General features: G+C 42.9%; 1 protein-coding gene across 2 annotated transcripts; it reads left to right on the forward strand.

The window, feature by feature from the left end:
* Positions 1-3451: 3451 nt before the first annotated feature.
* Positions 3452-17481, forward strand: lrrc8da (leucine rich repeat containing 8 VRAC subunit Da). 2 transcript variants are annotated; one of them, XM_086203276.1, is made up of 3 exons: positions 3452-3744; positions 3895-4000; positions 12109-17481. In XM_086203276.1, coding segments are annotated over exons 2-3 (2556 nt in total). In that variant the 5' UTR covers positions 3452-3744; positions 3895-3999; the 3' UTR covers positions 14664-17481. The 2 variants fall into 2 exon arrangements, with proteins under 2 accessions (XP_086059402.1, XP_086059401.1); XM_086203275.1 differs by lacking the exon at positions 3895-4000 and having other exon boundaries at positions 3453-3744; positions 12109-17479.
* The last annotated feature ends 613 nt before the right edge of the window (positions 17482-18094 follow it).

Raw genomic sequence — 18094 nt, forward strand, 5'->3', positions numbered from 1 at the left:
CTCACAAATATTGCCAGTCATTTTGCAAGTGCATTATCACCAAAAAAAACCACAACAACAATAAAAACATGATATGATTTTTTTTGTCACCAGGCATTTAGTCCTAGAAATCTTACTCTCAGTATATGTGAAAATGTGCATTATTGTCTGTATAACACATTTCTTATTGTTCACAGTGCTGATAATGACTGAAATTTATCTGGATAACATCATAACTTAATTACTTTTATGTATATGATAAATCCTTTCAAGAGCATTTCCAAGGAAATAATGTAGAAATAATGACTTTGTAGAATTACATTGCAAATGTAAAAACCGGAAAAAACAAAAACAAACGATCTGCCAGTGACTAATAAGTGCCTTCATAGGGAGGCTGACTCTGTATCAGCCTGTGACTGTAGTCCTCCTCTGCACTGTACTTTCCAGGCTCATGAATGAAGTCACACAGAGTCACAAAGAGCCACTTGATTGGAGCAGATTTTGTGATAAACATGTCTACAAATGAACTCTCTGAATGATCTAACATTAAAGTTATGGTTTCATGCATTTCTGTTGCAATTAAAGATAAACATGGGTATTAACCACACATTATCACCCAAAACAACAGATGGTATAGCTAGATTTGAATAATGAGTCCTTTTTGGAAAGTGCGCTGGAATTCCTCCTGGATGATAATTTCAGCATTTAGTTTTCATAGCACATCATTGGAAACTGAGACTAAGTGGTCAAACGTATTGACATACTGGAATTCCAACCTTTACTGTCTATTTGTTTGGAAAACCTCTGGTTGGCTGATGCCGCAACTGTAAAATTGACAGTAAACAGTTACAACAGAGCCTGACATACTTTTACAGACACTACTTTTAATGTCAATTCTGATATTTGAGTGTGAAAATTTGCAAATATTTTTGAAGCATGAACGCAATCATGAAGCTAACATGATGCTATGAACAAACTGCGACATGGATGCAGGAATTCTATGTCACCACAACTATATTTGCGCTTCTGTTTTCAGTGTGAAGACTTCAGTAGCTGAATTTTAGTCTGAATATATTGTACACACAGTACATTTCAGCTGTTGTCCAGAGATCAAAGTCTAATACTAAGATCAAAGCCGTATCTATGATGTTCCCTTTTGGGGTCTGAGTCCTAAGCCCAGGGCATTTGACAGGTTTCGGCTTTTCCGATGATATTTTATATTCTCAACCTCCATTTAAGTCTAGATTTTAAAACCACAGATTTTAAGAGACATAAATGGCTTCAAATTCATGAATGTGGTAATAATGATGTATTTTAAGTTGTAGAACCAAAAATTAAAATGTCAAGTTTGTGTGTTTCACCACAGATTTCAGGCATTCAATTTAAAACTTATTCAAGACTCCACTGGCTCTAAGACATTCATCCCGAATCCCTAACTTCTGCACTGCAAGGCACTTAAATTCACTTTCTTCCACATCAGGGCGAGTTAGAGAATTCTTACAGTGCTTACCATATTTATGGAACATAAATTATAATCATTTTGTTTTTTAAGTTGTTTTTGGGTTTTTTTTTTTGCTCATTTACAAGAAATATAAATGACCCTTTGCTACTGTCCTAAATACATCCATCACACGTGTATCTTAAATGTACAGTAAACGTGATAGGTCAGGCTGGTAGGTGTGATACAGCACACAATAAATCAGAGAGGGAGGTCTATGTTGAATTATTCATAGCTCATTGAGCCAATCCGTACCACGTTGTGCTGGTTGCCAGGGGCATCACACACAGAGAGGAAACCCCACACCGTCCAGTACGATAACAAACCCATCCACTACAACATCTTCCTAACTCCTCACCATTCCGCATGACTCAAGACGGCCAATAACAATCTGAAGGGATGTGTCAGTATAACCACAGGATAGCGCCACTACCTGATTAATATTGGCCTTTGTATGACGTAACCAAACGCATTAAGTAATACAGCCTGACCCTAATAAGGCAGATGCAAAAAGAAGCCATGGAAACAGGCTGAGTTCAAAGTGGATTCATACGACCTCGGTCAGACAGTTCATTGAGTTTGCTGGCGCTGTCTTATCTGACTTCCATTCACTTTATCTGCCCTGTCTTTGTTTGTGATTCTTAAGGCTTCCACCACAAACTTAACAAGACTGCGTCACTTTACTCTGAGCAAACACTTGTTCCTAAAGTAGGAACAGCTAATTTGGTATGCATCCTAACTTCTCCGGAGCCTGTAAAGCTCACAAATTAAACCAATTACAATTGCCTCTACGTTTGATCTTGCGGCACAGACGATAACAGAACAACGCCCCAGTGGCTTCTTGCTTTCTTTTATCCTTTTTTTCCTCTCCTCTCTTCCTCTCAAAGTAAAAGAGTGGTGTGAGTGTGAACAGAGTGCCAGCAACCAAGCAGCCCAGGACCGGTTGAAACCTGTATGGTAGCAATGAAGGAGACACACTTCCTCCACTGGGTACATCATCAACCAAAACCAGAAAAAGCTGGAAATGATGCAGGAGTTCAGCACCAGGGTCCTATTGACGGTTGAGTTTGCCAGTAATTCATACACTCAACAAGGCAGGCAGATAGATAGACAGATAGATAGACAGACAGATAGACAGATAGATAGATAGACAGATAGATAGATAGATAGATAGATAGATAGATAGATAGATAGATAGATAGATAGATAGATAGATAACAATACACTAGGCTACAGCATGTGCTGAACAAAAGGGACAACTAAGAAGTGTTTAGTGTGTGTACGTGTGTATGTGTGTGTGTGTGTTTGTGTGCGCGTGTAGGAGCTAGACTAACCGGCGTTGCATTCACGTCACAAGGGAAAAAAAAGACAACAAATCGAAAAATAGTTAACATCCGCGGTTTAGTTAATATTTTTCCAAATATTACTATGGATTTCTGGTGGGTCTTTCTTGTTAATAAAGGAGTCAACTACTGTCTAAAGAAGAGTCAGACTAACGCCTTACTGGTCCTTTGTTATTAGTAAGAGAATTGGCCTTTTCTGACTTGCTAAACAACAATTAGCCACCAACTTGGCGAAGCTAAGTGGCTATATTTGGTATTTCAGCACTGTTATTCATGTTATGTTAGGCCAAATTCAAATAAGACACAATAAAAATCGTTTTTATTCAACACTTCTCATAAGTATGCTGAGAAAGGTTGTTGTGTATGTTTCCAGGCAGATGAATATAAGACACTGTACTTGACGCTGATGCGTGACAGGAAATTACTATAAGACTGTATTTATATTGTATGTGACTGTGTGTGTGTGTGTGTGGGGGGGGGGGTCATTAATTAAAAAAAACGAGCACTTTCAGCCCATTTATGTTTGTGTCGCTTTGTCTTCTATCACGTTTTCTAATGGGACCTGAAGGCAGCATAGCAGATAAGCTAGCAGGCGGTGTCTTCGTGAAGTTGCCGTAATGTCATCCTCCAATGAGAAGCGCCTCTAACACCCTCAGCTGCGGTTTATGCGGCTCCATATTGGATCCGCTCTGTAGAAATACTGGAAGTCTGCCTGCGCACATTGTCCGCCCCACTGCCAAGCAGCCGGCTTCGCTACCCGGGCTCAGGTGCGAGGGATGTTGCCGCTCATTTTCTCCGGGTTTCGCTCTTAACGCCGAGCTTCTTTCTGTGTTTTTTAAACGGGACTAAAGATTTAGGTTAAGCGAAAAGTGGCATGCCGGCCGAAGAAGAAATAATTGGATTGAGATAACGCCACAAAAGGCAGTAAGTACATTTATTTCTTTTGATTACTTTGTTATTAGAAGTGTATGACAACTTTAAACGGCAGAGGAGCTCATTGTGCTGAGGTAAGACGCTGGTTGGCTACCCCGTGTGAATGTTAAACACATTCTCAATTTCACATGTTTCAACAAGTCACCTGACCCACCGCGGCAGAAGACAACTTACTGCGCAGGAACGCCTCACGCGAGGAGAAAGTCTAACCTTTCATCATCCTGAGTGGCGGAAAAAGTCGGTCTAAGTAGGCGCAACCCGCATTCACTGCAGTCACGATGTTTTAAACAGAGCTCAGGTGGAATTAAGATGCTGAAATGAATTTTCCTCTGGTATAACACTCTGGGCAATATGTTTGAAGTAGTCGGGCACTTTTCAGTAATCCCCCACCCCACGCACGCACACACACACACACACACACACACACACACACACACACACTATATCAACTTTTGCCCTCCCTTCTGTTTGATTTAAAATCTACCATAAATCATGAGTGAAACACTGAAACTACAGACGCAAGGGGATGAAAGGGGATGGATGCAATGTGGAAGGAAATTGAAACAGAGTTTAGCCTCCGGGCCTAAAACAAAAACAGGCTGTCACAGCAAAAAGAAAGAAATCAATCTTTCAAGGAGCCTCATGATATAAATACAAAATCAGCGCTGACAACCCATGACCTGAAGAGAGGCAGTTCAGTCAGCACTGCCTACAAACTGATCATGAACAGTTTCAGGGGTGGTGAAAGAATGCTAGTTCTCAAACGTCATCATGTAGAACAGCCCAAATGTTTGATTAGGAGATACTGTAGTTTTGGGGGAATTTAATTTCTCGAAAAGAGTCAGAAAATAGGCAGCACGGTGGTTCAGTGGTCAGCACTGTCGCCTCGCAGCAAGAATGTTCCGGGTTCGAGTCCCGATTTGGGCACGGGGTGTTTCTGTGTGGAGTCTGCATGTTCTCCCTGTTCCTGTGTGGGTTCTCTCTGGTACTCCAGCTTCCTCCCACAGTCCAAAGACATCAAGAGAGGACGAGGCTGATTGATACTCTAAATTGACTGTAGGTGTGACTGTGAGTGTGAATGGTTGTCTGTCTCTATGCGATGGTCCCTGTCCAGGGTGAACCCCGCCTCTCGCCCGAAGGCTGCTGGGATAGGCTCCAGCCCCCCCACGAGCCTTAACAACATAACCGGTAGAAAATCATTCAGAGTTTCCAGTTGGAAATTTTTAACTAAAGCAACCAACTCTGCAGTCTCAACTCAAAATGGCTGCTTCATACAGCAACTACAACAGTTGAGTAATTCGATAGTACACCATTTATAGCACTTGTGTCACATAGGATAATTTATAAACACTGTTCTTTTCATCTTCTCTCTGTATACATGCTGCTATGATGTTTATAAGTGCAGAATGCAGCATAGAGTGTTGTGATCAATGGCTGGGCTACAATTCATGTGTGTTTTTGTTTTTTAAACTTTTTTTTTTCCCCACTTCTTCTTCTGGAACGCGTTCAGCATGGGTGTGGTGGTGTTGTTCCCTATTCTGACCAGAGAGTTATGAGGTACCATGAGCATGGCATTAGACTGGTTTTATTCCAGTTCAAACTTGACAAGAAATGTAAAAATGGGTTCTTTGTTTTTCATAAATAAAATGCGCATTTTCCTTATCGATCGTGTACTTTGGTCAGACTTGGTGACGATATGACACATTTTAGCTGTAAAATGTAAATGTACTGCACCATGTCACGTATACACTGATATGCTATATCTGTCATCAACTACAATCAGATGATATTAGCCGCTGATTTATCAGTAAGGTTCAAGACCCGCTGTAAATAATATCGCTACACCATGACTTTGTACACACAACACACACTTATAAAGCTTTGACTTGTTCACCTGGACAGGCATGATTAATGTATGTGTTGCAGAATCAGTTTTGTTACAAGATTTCTGTGCATGAGTTGTTTGCTGACACCTGCCATGAAGTCAAACTAGTTCTCTATGGCGCCGAATAGTGAAGTTTAATGTGAGGCTGACAGAAGCACTCAGTTCATCAGTAGCCCTGCTCTCTCCCTGTCTTGTCTTCCTCTACTGGCGGTGATGTGTGTCACCTTGTTAGTACCCTTATCGTTCAACGGTGCGACACTTTTCAGAAGACTCCAGAGAAATGTTCAGAGAAAAACAACAACTTTTTGGGAAATACAATCAGCCAACCTCTACAGAACCAGTTAAGTAGGTAGACCCCCTTCTCTACTCTGAGTGTGCATTTTTGGAGCTGAGAACCCCAAGGAGGTCTAGTTAGCTTAGCATAATGAATGGTAGTGGCTAAAGTGTTACCATATTCGCAATAAGCTTATTTCCCAAAAAAAGGCGGTGTGTTCCTTTTTTTTTAACATTACAGTTTATTTGTAGTAATGCACTGTAATTTGAATTGTACCGTACCAGCTAGTTGAAGCATAAAAACTTTAGTAGGATTATTTGGGGGTTGGAGAAAATTATGGGATCTGGCGAAATTTGTGATTTAGTGCAGAAATTGCAATTAAAGTTTATGGGAAATAGCCTCTTAACGGTTGCATGCAATGAAGGAGGCGCCACTGAGAAGAGCGGTGTGTTGCTACACGTTGCTATGATGACCCAGAAATTGAGGTGCTCAAATATAATACATCTGTGAAATAGTAATTATATTACATTTGGTTACTGACTTAGACTACTGTGATGCCTTTTGCTTTGGCTTTTGAACGAGTTCAACACAACTTATGTGAACTGGAAGTTTATTGAGGTTGCCTAGCGACAGAACGAAGGTGAAGCAGGTTCATGGCACACGTTGGAGGAGGATGGTTTATTCAGAATATCCAAACTAAACTGGAGTATACCTACTGCTGTGGTACATATAAACACCATATTTGGAATACTAGCTACTCGGAATAGATGGACCTTAACTGGAATATTGTGACTGTTTTTACACGACTGTGCGCATGCTGTGTGGAAATGATGTTGGCAAATTAGAAAATGGTGGCGTCAGTCACAAAAATGCAAAGTTTTCCAACTTCTTGTCCTGAAACCGTTGACTTTTTGTGAGGAAAGTGCAGGAACTTGACTTGTCTGATTAATGCATGTAGAGAATTGCACTTTATCACACCATGTTTGAGGAAAAACTCAATTGTATACATTTCTGAAACAACATGTTCACATCAACAGACAGATGCTGGCGACTAGCGTCTGTGAGAGTAATCGTATTTGCCCGTGGTAGTCACCAAGGCAAATATCGGTCAAATACACAGAATATATATTGTTGTGTCCCTCTAGTTTTCCGACAGCAGACTTTTCAAACTCCAAACCCACCCACAGAAGTAGCCTTTTAGGTCGGAGTTCCTCTTTTTTTTCTTTTTTTTTTGCTGGCTCCTTCAGATGGAAATGTCCCTGTTCCGTGTCACGCTCTCTCTCCTCCATGTTTCTGTGTTCGTGTTGTCTTCAGTCATATTTAAGGCCTGCATCAGTGCAGTGTGAAAGAATGCCAAGTGTTGACCAAATGGTGAAAAATATAGAAGTTTTTTGTTTTGTATTTGTGGCACAGCTAAATAAACAATAGAGCCATGAAATGATGAAAGTTTTCTACTGCCACAGAATGTATATACTCCTACACCACTGCGTTGATCAGCCACTGGGTGGTTCCTCTGAAACTTTACCAAGGAGGTTCTGTTGTCAGTGCTGTTTGTCTGTCAGCAGGAGTGTGTAAACACTACCAGGCCCATTTTCATGAAACTGGGTGGAGGGATGAAGCGTATCAATTTAACACAGAGGAATGTTGCATTTTTCTTTCAACACCAGCACAGCAGTGGCATTCACTACCACAGCCTCTAGTTTATTTATGGAAAGAAAACAAAATCTTTTTAAAATATTCCTTCCAAATGTATTTGTATGGATAACAAGGCCCACAGGTGCTGAGTTAGAAATGGACACTTTGTGGTCAGTGTGTTACGAAAGGAAGCACGAGTGAGTCTGAAAATTTGGTGGACTCTTTAAATCAGTGTCAACATGTGGTAATAAGTTTGCTTTTAGTACTCTTTGCTCACCTTGGCTCACTCCCTAACATGATTGAAATATTTCTAGAGACCAGACTGATAACTGAAAGGTTAGGGATAATTCATGATGAAGAATGAAGCAGGTTAAAAAGTTTGACTCAGATATTTAGAAATTGAATCAATACAACGTCACATAAATTTGGCTGCATAAACGGCCTAGCCTCTGGACCCTATTCTACTCGCTGTTTTTCTTTTTCTTCTGAGGAAATTCCTTGTTCCCACGGATGAATGTGTGAAATGCTGGAGATAAAATGTCTTATTTTTATTTCAAAAACTTTTTTGTTAAATTTTTTTTAAATGTTTTTAATTTGGTTCTCATGTAAACTATTGCACTCAATGTAAAGTTGAGCATCTTAAAATATCAGTTTGTCCCTTGTGTAGCATCCGGTCTCGTCGTTGTCGTAGTGTACTGCTTATCTGGTTGGTGCGGGGCAGCAGCCCCAGCAAGGAAGCCCAGACTTTCCTCTCCCCAGCCACTTCTACCAGCTCTTCCGGGGGAATGCTGAGGTGTTCCCAGGCCAGCCGAGAGATATAATCCCTCCAGCGTGTCCTGGGTCTGCCCCAAGGCCTCCTCCTGGTTGGGGATGCCTAGAAAAACTCCCAAGGGAGGCGTCCAGGAGGCATCCTCACTTGGTGTCTGAACCACCTCAACTGACTCCTCTCGACATGGAGGAGCAGGGTTCTACTCCTGAATGACTGAGCTTCTCACCCTGTCTCTAAGGGAGAGCCCAGCCACCCTGCGGAGGAAACTCATTTCGGCCGTTTGCATTTGCGATCTTGTTCTTTCAGTCATTACCCAAAGCTCATGACCACAGGTGAGGGTTGGAGTGTAGATTGACCGGTACATTGAGAGCTTCGCCTTTTGGCTAAGCTCCCTCTTTACCACAACGTACTTGTTAAGCGCCCGCATCACTGCAGACACCTCTCCAATCCGCCTGTCAATCTCTCGCTCCATCCTACCCTCAATCGTGAACAAGATCCCGAGATACTTAAACTCCTCCACCTGAGGCAGGACCTCCCCCAGTAGGACAATGGAGTCCCCAGTCAGGGCGCCATCCAGCACAAAAAAAGGTGGGTTTTCTGACCTGCTGTTCAGCGCATAACAGTCAGGACCTGTTCCCAGTCAGGACCTGTTGGCAGGGAAGCAACCCTTTGGTTCACCTGGGTAAACCCCAATGTACGGACAGAGAGTCTGGGGGCTATCAAGAAGCCCACCCCGGCCCTCCGCCTCTCACCTGGAGCAACTCCAGTGAAGGAGAGAGTCCAACCCCTTAGAAAGACTTGGGTTCCAGACCCGGAGCTATGTGTCAAGGTGAGGCCGACTATCTAGCCTGTAATGCTCAACCTCTTCCACCGGCTCCAGCTCCTTCCCTGACAGAGAGGTGACATTCCATGTCCCAAAAGCCAGCTTCCACGTTGGGGGCTCAGACAGCCAAGGCCCCCGATTTGGTATGCTGCCCAAACCACACTGTACTGGACCCTTCCAGTTCCTCCTGCGGGTGGTGGGTCCACGGGGGGACGAGTCCATGTAACCTTCTCGGGCTGGGGCCGGCCGGATCCCATGGGCTAAGGCCCCGAACACCAGGCGCTCGCCAACAGGCCACTACCGTGGACCCCTACCATGGGCCTGACTCCTGGGCAGTGCCCCAGTACTCCTCCGGACTAGATACAGAAACTCTTGGGTTCTGGGTCTTTTGAACCAGTCTTTGTCTGGCCCTTTGCCTAAGATCAGTCTGCCTTGGGTTACCCTACCAGGGGCAAAATGCCCCCAACAGCATAGCTCCCAGGGTCATCAGGGCACTCAAACTCCTCCACCACGGTAAGGTGACGGTTCCAGGAGGAGCAGTACCCAGATGCTGAGTCTCTCCTCAGTCGATGTGAGGGTCTAAGGGCAGGGGATGTTGTTACGATGCCATGTACAGCCCTTTGAGACAAACTGTTTGTAAAAACGGGCTCTACAAATAAATTTGCCTTGCCTTGCCTTGCCAGTCTGTTAGAAAATAAATTACAGGCATCTTTATGCTTTACAGATAAAAGACATAAATTCTCAGAATTTTCTCCTGATAACTGTAGTATTTACATAGTAATAGTAAGATAGTATTTTGAAGATTTCAGTTAAACATATTATAACTACAATTCCCTGCTCCCTCAGAATTCCACCCAGTTCCACACAGCTGTTCTCAATACAGTTTAGCTTGATTAGAGGGGTTCTCTCAAACATCGTCCCATGAGGGAGGTGTTTCGCAGGTGGAGCAGCTGACTCATATTCAGGAACTCAGTGGTTTGTGACTTGGCCCAGGCTTTTAGTTGCCTGGTTAATGGTGAGAAAGATTTTGCCCTCAGGGGTCACTTCATGTTATTCAGTCATTCATCACTTCTTCCTTCTTTTGTGTTGTTTGATTTAATAGAATAATACTGTCGTGTGCATTTAGATAGATTTATTGTTTTATGTGTAGTAAATCACCAGACTTCAGTTCACATGCCAATTCTCTTATTTTTCCCAGAGTTATTTAGACTAAACATGCTCATTCTTGCGCTGTGCTGAGTGAACGAGAGACGCATGACTTCTAGGATATTTTTGACCTACGCAGGTTGCTGATGGACCCTCCTGTATTTCTCATGTCGTTCTCGTCTTGATTGCGTGAATGTCACATTTTTATTTGTATTGGTCAACATGGATATTTTTCACTTTCATCCTCAAAGGGCAATTTTTACTGCACTACCTGATACGCAATTCATTTTGTTACAGTATATAAACTATGACACAAAATACAGAAAAGCAGCAGATGATCATATGGGGAATTGGGGACCAGAGAATGTTTCTTAATCAGTGTGAATGTTTTTATTATGCCCAGGCTTGAGTGGACAGAGGCTGAAATTCCTCCGCAGACTTTTTTTCCATCTTCAGAACCACAAATTTCACAACACTCACATAATTTACAGTAATAAGCAGAGGAAAACCTCCCCTTGTTCCTGCAATCTAGCTTTCTACACTGTGTCACATCTTTTATGAGGCACCAGACGACCAGACTCTAGCCTACAGACCCCTAACTCTTCTACTGACTCCCATGTTAAATGAGAGCAGGATTTACAGGAGGAGAGCTAAGTTCACATGTTTTAGCTCGTGTTCTTGTCCCCATTTTTTTGGCCCCATGACCAAATTAAAAAAAAAACAACAGCCTGGGTTCAAGAGAGGCTCCGTGTAAAGCTGACAGCACTACTGAGCTGTTGTATGAGAGGAGGCTGTCCCATTGTGTCTCTGTATGAACATCTAATAATCATTACTGCGCCTAATGGCAGCAGTTAAGCACAAAGCTGATTGTGCTGTAGGAGGGGTCACCATGGCAACAACATAGCTGGTCCACATAACCACAACAAAGTCCCCTCAAAGGGGCATTTACACCTTTCTCCCCAGTGACTCCCACGATGAAGTCCAGTTCAACTGTCTTAAGTCTTTGAGCCTGAGACCCCACAGAGAACACACGCGCACACTCATCCAAACAGATTTGAACCCTTTAAACCTTTATTAACCCTTTGACAGCCACACAGTATGAAGTGTTTTTTGCGATTGTGACATCTCAGAAGGGACGAGATGAAAAGACTTTGGTGGTCAAGGTCACATCACACATTTGCCGTATCTTAGGAAGGTCTTGAGGGAGTTTCTTCAATTTTAAAGAAACACCCACTGGGACGCTAGCTCGAGCTTGAACTTATCGTGGTCTAAGGTCACAGTGGTGTACTTCTGAAATATGGTATTCCAGGTTTATCCTACAAGTCCAATTTTTCCAGTCTTAATGATTTTCTCAGCTAGACTCTCCCATCCAATTCTCATATGTTCCACATCTGTCATACATTTTCAGATTTATTCTTTTAAATTTGATTCATATTAATGTTATGTTTTAGACCTCTTCCCACCGTTCACAGCCCTAAAGTCTTTTTCACAATGTTTACATTACTTTAAATTACACGATTCATGAACTATTAAGCACATTTCACACATTAAAATCAGTATTGCAGTCTGGCTCTGTCCTTTTAATTTAACAAACCTGCATTGGTTCTTTATTTTTCATTTATGAATCCCATTGTTCAGCTCTTCAAGTCAGCATCACAATCTAGTCCCATTGTTTCATATTTAAACATTTACTCTGCAATTTCTTTAGAAATTGTTTTCTCTGTCTTACATTTTTTTGTGATTGTCTCATCGTCAAATAATTATTTACGTAATTTGTTTCAGTTCTGAGTGCATTGACTGAAGGTCTTTTCCTTTGTTTGCAGTGATGTTCACACTCACAGAGGTTGCGTCCTTGAACGACATCCAGCCCACATACCGCATTCTAAAGCCATGGTGGGATGTCTTCATGGACTACTTGGGGCTGGTCATGCTGATGCTGGCCATATTCGCCATGACCATGCAGATCACCAAAGACCAGGTAGCTTGCCTTCCATGTCTGGAGGATTCAGAAGAGGCCTCAGGAGCAAAACCTAACTCCTACCCCACACAGGAAGCGGCCTCATCAGCAGCCACCGAAGCTCCAGTGATACCGACCATCCCTTTAGTCACTAAAGACTTGCCAGACAGTGCTGTCCATGAAATCCATGTTACGCATCATCACACTGCTATGGGGGGAGAGAAATATGTCAATCAACCTCAACCTACAGGGGTTAGGACCAATTTGGACTATCAGCAATATATCTTTATTAACCAAATATGCTATCATGTTGCCTTGCCCTGGTATTCCAAGTACTTCCCATACCTCACCCTCATTCACACCCTTGTTCTCATGGTCAGCAGCAACTTCTGGTTCAAATACCCCAAAACAAGCTCAAAGATTGAGCATTTTGTTTCTATTCTGGGTAGATGTTTTGAGTCTCCTTGGACGACAAAGGCTTTGTCTGAAACGGCTTGTGAGGACTCAGAGGAGAACAAACAGAGGTTGACCGGCACCTCTTCAGCACCAAAGCAGGTGTCCTTAGAGGGGAAGGAAGATGTCTCAAATGCCAACTCCTCCACACCCATGCTCGGGGTGAAGTTCTCTGCAGATAAGCCCATTGCAGAAGTCCCAATCAGCATGACAATCCTGGATAAAAAAGACGGCGAGCAGGCCAAAGCCCTGTTTGAGAAAGTGAGGAAGTTCAGAGCTCATGTAGAAGACAGCGATTTCATTTACAAGCTTTATGTGGCTCAGACCATTGTCAAAACTGTCAAGTTCATTTTGATACTTTCCTACACTTCAACCTTTTTCGTGAGAATCGACTTTAAGCACTACTGTGAACCTGACATCAAACAGCTAACTGGGTACAAGTTGTTTTTCTGTACGCACAACATGGCTTTCATGCTCAACAAACTTCTCATCAGCTACATGGCGTTAATATTGATCTATGGAATGGCATGCTTGTACTCGCTCTTCTGGGTCTTTCGCCGACCACTGAAAGAGTACTCATTTGAAAAGGTCCGGGAAGAGAGCAGCTTTAGTGACATTCCTGATGTCAAAAATGATTTCGCATTCCTTTTGCACATGGTTGACCAATATGATCAACTGTACTCAAAGCGCTTTGGTGTTTTCTTGTCTGAGGTCAGCGAGAACAAGCTGAGGGAGATCAGCCTCAATCACGAGTGGACCTTTGAAAAACTGAGGCAGCTTGTAACCCGTAATGCACAGGACCAGCAGGAACTGCACCTATTCATGCTCTCCGGTCTCCCAAATGCAGTGTTTGACCTCACTGACTTGGAAGTACTCAAACTGGAGCTGATTCCAGAGGTGAGATTCTCAGCTAAAGTCTCCCAGATGACTAACCTGCAGGAACTGCATCTCTGCCACTGTCCTGCCAAAGTTGAGCAGACAGGATTCGCTTTCCTCCGTGATCATCTTCGCTGCCTTTATGTCAAGTTCACTGATGTTGCTGAGATCCCAACTTGGGTGTATTTGCTGAGGAATTTGCGAGAGCTCAACCTAATTGGGAACTTGAGTTCAGAAAATAACAAGATGATTGGTCTGGAGTCCATGCGAGACTTGAGGCATTTAAAGACTTTGTGCCTGAAGAGCAACCTCACGAAGATGCCCACAAATATCACAGAGGTTTCGCTTCACCTGATTAAATTGGTGGTGCACAACGATGGTACAAAACTGATGGTACTGAATAGCCTGAAAAAAATGACTAATCTTACTGAGCTGGAGCTGCAATGCTGTGAACTGGAGAGGATCCCCCATGCCATTTTCAGTTTGACCAACTTACAGGAGCTTGACCTGAAATCCAACAACATCCGAACCATTGAGGAGATAATCAGCTTCCAGCACCTCAAAAGGCTGACATGTCTGAAATTGTGGCACAACAAAATCATCACCATTCCATCCTCCATCGGCCAGGTCAAATCTCTGGAGTCGCTCCATTTCTCACACAATAAACTGGAGGCCCTGCCTCCGGCCTTGTTCACTCTCCCTAAACTGCGGCACTTGGATGTGAGCCACAACTCAATCACAGTGCTCCCTCCAGATGTGGATAAGCTGCACAACATCCAGCACTTAGCCATCAATTCCAACAAGCTGGAGGTGTTGCCCAAGCAGCTGTTCAGATGCACCAAGCTGAAGGTGTTGTGTCTGGGGCACAACGCGCTCACTCTGCTGCCAGAGACTGTAGGCCAGTTGGTCCAGCTCACTCAGCTGGAGCTAAGAGGAAACTGTCTGGACAGACTGCCGGCACAGCTAGGCAACTGTCGGCTGCTGCACAAAAATGGCCTGGTTGTGGAGGACCACCTCTTTGACACACTGCCTGTGGAAGTTAAGGAGAGTGTCAACCGAGAAACCAATGTGTCCTTCACAAGTGGGTTATAGCACAAAATCCTCAACGATGGCTCAGGAGAGGCTGGCAGCTCTGGTGGTTTATGACCAGCCTGCTTATCAGGCTGGAATCTTGGTCTATGTACTAGCGGCGTTTTAGTGTTGTTATTTCCATAAATATGAATGCATATTCTTGATCATTTGAATGGACTGTCAGTTGTTAAAGGGGCCATATTATGCAACTTTCGTAGTTTGATATTTTCATATTGGTGACATAGTTACCCACATTGGCATGTTGTCATGAAGAAATGTCTCTAGTTACAGCCCTGCAGGCTATGAATCAAACCACTTTTGTCACTCTGTCACAAGCAGTCTGTTTGGGCTCCTGTTTTCTCCAAAAATCCCTCGCTGTTGTGTTTGGTCGATCTTAGTGTGTGTCAGAAGTGTCACCCCTATTCTTATAACTGGAATTCACCTACCTGAGGCAGCCTGAAAATTAAAACTCCCTTGAAAGTTAAGCGTGCATAAAGAAGGATGAAGGAGCAGTTACAATTTGACTGAAGCCCTTTGTGATGCCTTAAGGGGCACCAAATCTGAGTGGCGACAGACAAGACGACAGAGCAAGCCAGCCAGCACCTAAACCGACTGGGTGTCCTTTTTTCAAGTGCTGCCAAGTTGATCCGTACAGACCTCCCCCCCCCTAACAAAAGCTCCTGTTAGCTGCGTCGGTCATCCAAATGGAACTTTGACGAAAATACACTGTTGGGGGTTTATATTTAAATGACGAGGCTTTTTGTCATTGACGGCCAGTATCACGGTGGCTCAGGTGCTGTGTCTGTAATGTGTGACATTGTTTCAACATGCATGACACAACCACTGTTAGTCAGAACGTGAATTTCTCCAACCTAACCACCTCAGCCATAGATCGACCACAATTCATTCTGCCCCCCCCCCCCCCCCCCCCCGCTGATCTAATCAGTACTCAAATAGAACTAACACCCATTTGTGTTAGTAGGTACATCAAAGCCACAAAAATGCACGCACAAGCACTGAAAAGTCAGTTTTATAGTATGGCCACTTTAATGCTTTTGCGGTCGATAGATCTGTTTTGTTGCAGAGGTTTGGTATTGAGCAATTTCTCTTTTTTTGAACAATAGAATTCTAGGAATGTAGCTTCTCTGTTCAATACTTGTTAGTAATAGAGCAAGCCAAAGGTTTGTGCTCCAGTTTTAGATCTATCTTTATGGTTTTAGGTACTCAGGTATAATTGTAACTATTGGGAACAACCTTTTTTGCCTTAACTGCTGCTATTTTTTACAGTGACGGCTTTTAAAAACAAAGGGCCAAAAAAAAAAAAAAAAAGTCATTTCATTTCCTGTTCTGTTGTCAGTTTTTATTTGGACATTATCCACAGAGCATTGTTTATATGTAAAGAAAGAGGACACAGTGCCCCACTCCTTTCCCGATAGTTATGAACTTTAGTTGATAATTTTCATTTTTCTCAATGTTGTTGTAGTTAACAGTGATTTCCGAGTTGTACAACTCAGGTGGAGACCAAGCACCAGAAGTTAAACCTTAACCTTACTGCTGTAGAGATTGTATGTTAGTGGTTCATTTGCACATTGGAATGATTTAAGGATCAGTGAATGTCTTTAATGATCGTATTTCCTTGGCTGGCACGAACTGTTAAAAGGGAAATCTTAAGACCAACTTTCGTCATGTTTTAGAAGTTTAAAGTGATAGAAGTGAGTTTGGCTTGTACTGATTCTCCGAGCTGTATCTGATCTGGTGTTGCTCCTATATTATCATTCATGTTAGTGTTTAATTTTGATGGTTTAGGAACAGCAACAGTTCGATATTTGATGTCAGAATCATTAGCCTTAATTTTTCTCCATGTACTTCTGTGTAGGCACACACACACTCGTGCTCTTCAGAGCTTCTGTACCACCTTGTTGTCCGATGCTCAAAGTTCACAACTCTATGGTTCAATAAAGTACGATTTTAGATGAAGCTGTAATCATTTATCTACTCCGAGCGCACCCCTGCAGACGCAATGCCACGAATGAAATGTAGCATTTTGAATTGGTCTTCTCACCAGACATCCTCCCATTTGCACACAAAGATAAGACCAAAAGGGCTGCACGGTGGTGCAGTGGTCAGCACTGTGGCCTCACAGCAAGAAGGTTCCCTGTTCAAGTCCCAGCTCCATCACAGGATCTTTCTGTGTGGAGTCTCCATGTTCTCCCTGTTCCTGTGTGGGTTCTCTCTGGTACTCCAGCTTCCTCCCACAGTCCAAAGACATCAAGAGAGGACGAGGCTGATTGATACTCTAAATTGACCGTAGGTGTGACTGTGAGTGTGAATGGTTGTTCGTCTCTGTATGTTGGTCCTGTGATGGACTGGCGACCTGTCCAGGGTGAACCCCGCCTCTCGCCCGAAAGCCGCTGGGATAGGCTCCAGCCCCCCCGCGACCCTTAATGTGTAGGAATAAGCGGAAGATGACGATGGATGGATAAGACCAAAAGCATCTAGGTCCCTTCACTCTGTATAAAGTGTCCTAACAGGGCTCACACTGACCTCAGCCATTCGTTGCGCCCAGACCTGCCTTTTTTTTTGTTTTTTAACAATGAAACATTTTTAAATTGACACTCAAACCTGTCAACAGCTTTCAAATGTGTTTGTTCTGGCAATGCATATTTTGTTATTTGATTAAAAAGTCTTTTTTTCATCAGATGTCTGGTGTTAATGTGAAGGATGGCGTCCGTTAACGTGATTCGGCTGGAGATGCACCTGACAAAATTTCTCTCTCGAATGGTAAAATTCTCCAGTGCACTGGGTGGATTTCTATAGGATACATATGACAGCCCTCTGCGCTGCATACCAGGAACATTGTTTCAGCAAGTGAGTCCTGTTGAGGAAGAACAATAGCTTCACTGTCTCCACACACATCCCATCCAGGTCATAGAGGACATGCATGTACGTGGTCTTCTGCCGAACAGTCCAGAGGACAGTCTTCATATGGACTTCTATCATAATGGGTATGTACTAAACATATCCTGCCTGTTAAAAGTGTCAGCATACAGTTCTGCCTCTTTAGTCTTGTCACTTTTGCTCATTTTCTTTGTTGTCCTGTCTGCTCAAACTGCTCCTCTCCTCAGCAGATCACATATGATGTGGAGATGGGACCCGTTTTTTCTTCTCTAAAATAATATCTGTCATACATATTTAATTTGAAAAAGAAGTGGTCCCTGTTCAAATTGTGATTCCCTGTTTGACTAAATGGTCAAGGTCATGATGCTCGACAGCCACTCTCCCTGCCAGGACATGTTCACACTGATGTTTCACCTTAATTTACATCTGAACAGGGAGAGCACCCTCATCTTACTATTAATAAGACCAAGAAAGTGACTTTTAATTTACTCTTAATTTTTTATCCAAGCAACCTCACTATTTGTGGAAAAATATAATAATTTCATTTTAATCCT

This window comes from Aulostomus chinensis, chromosome 5 (assembly GCF_037954235.1).
Source record: "Aulostomus chinensis isolate RoL2024-O1b breed Wild chromosome 5, RoL_Achi_v1.0, whole genome shotgun sequence".
Classification (NCBI taxonomy): Eukaryota; Metazoa; Chordata; class Actinopteri; order Syngnathiformes; family Aulostomidae; genus Aulostomus; species Aulostomus chinensis.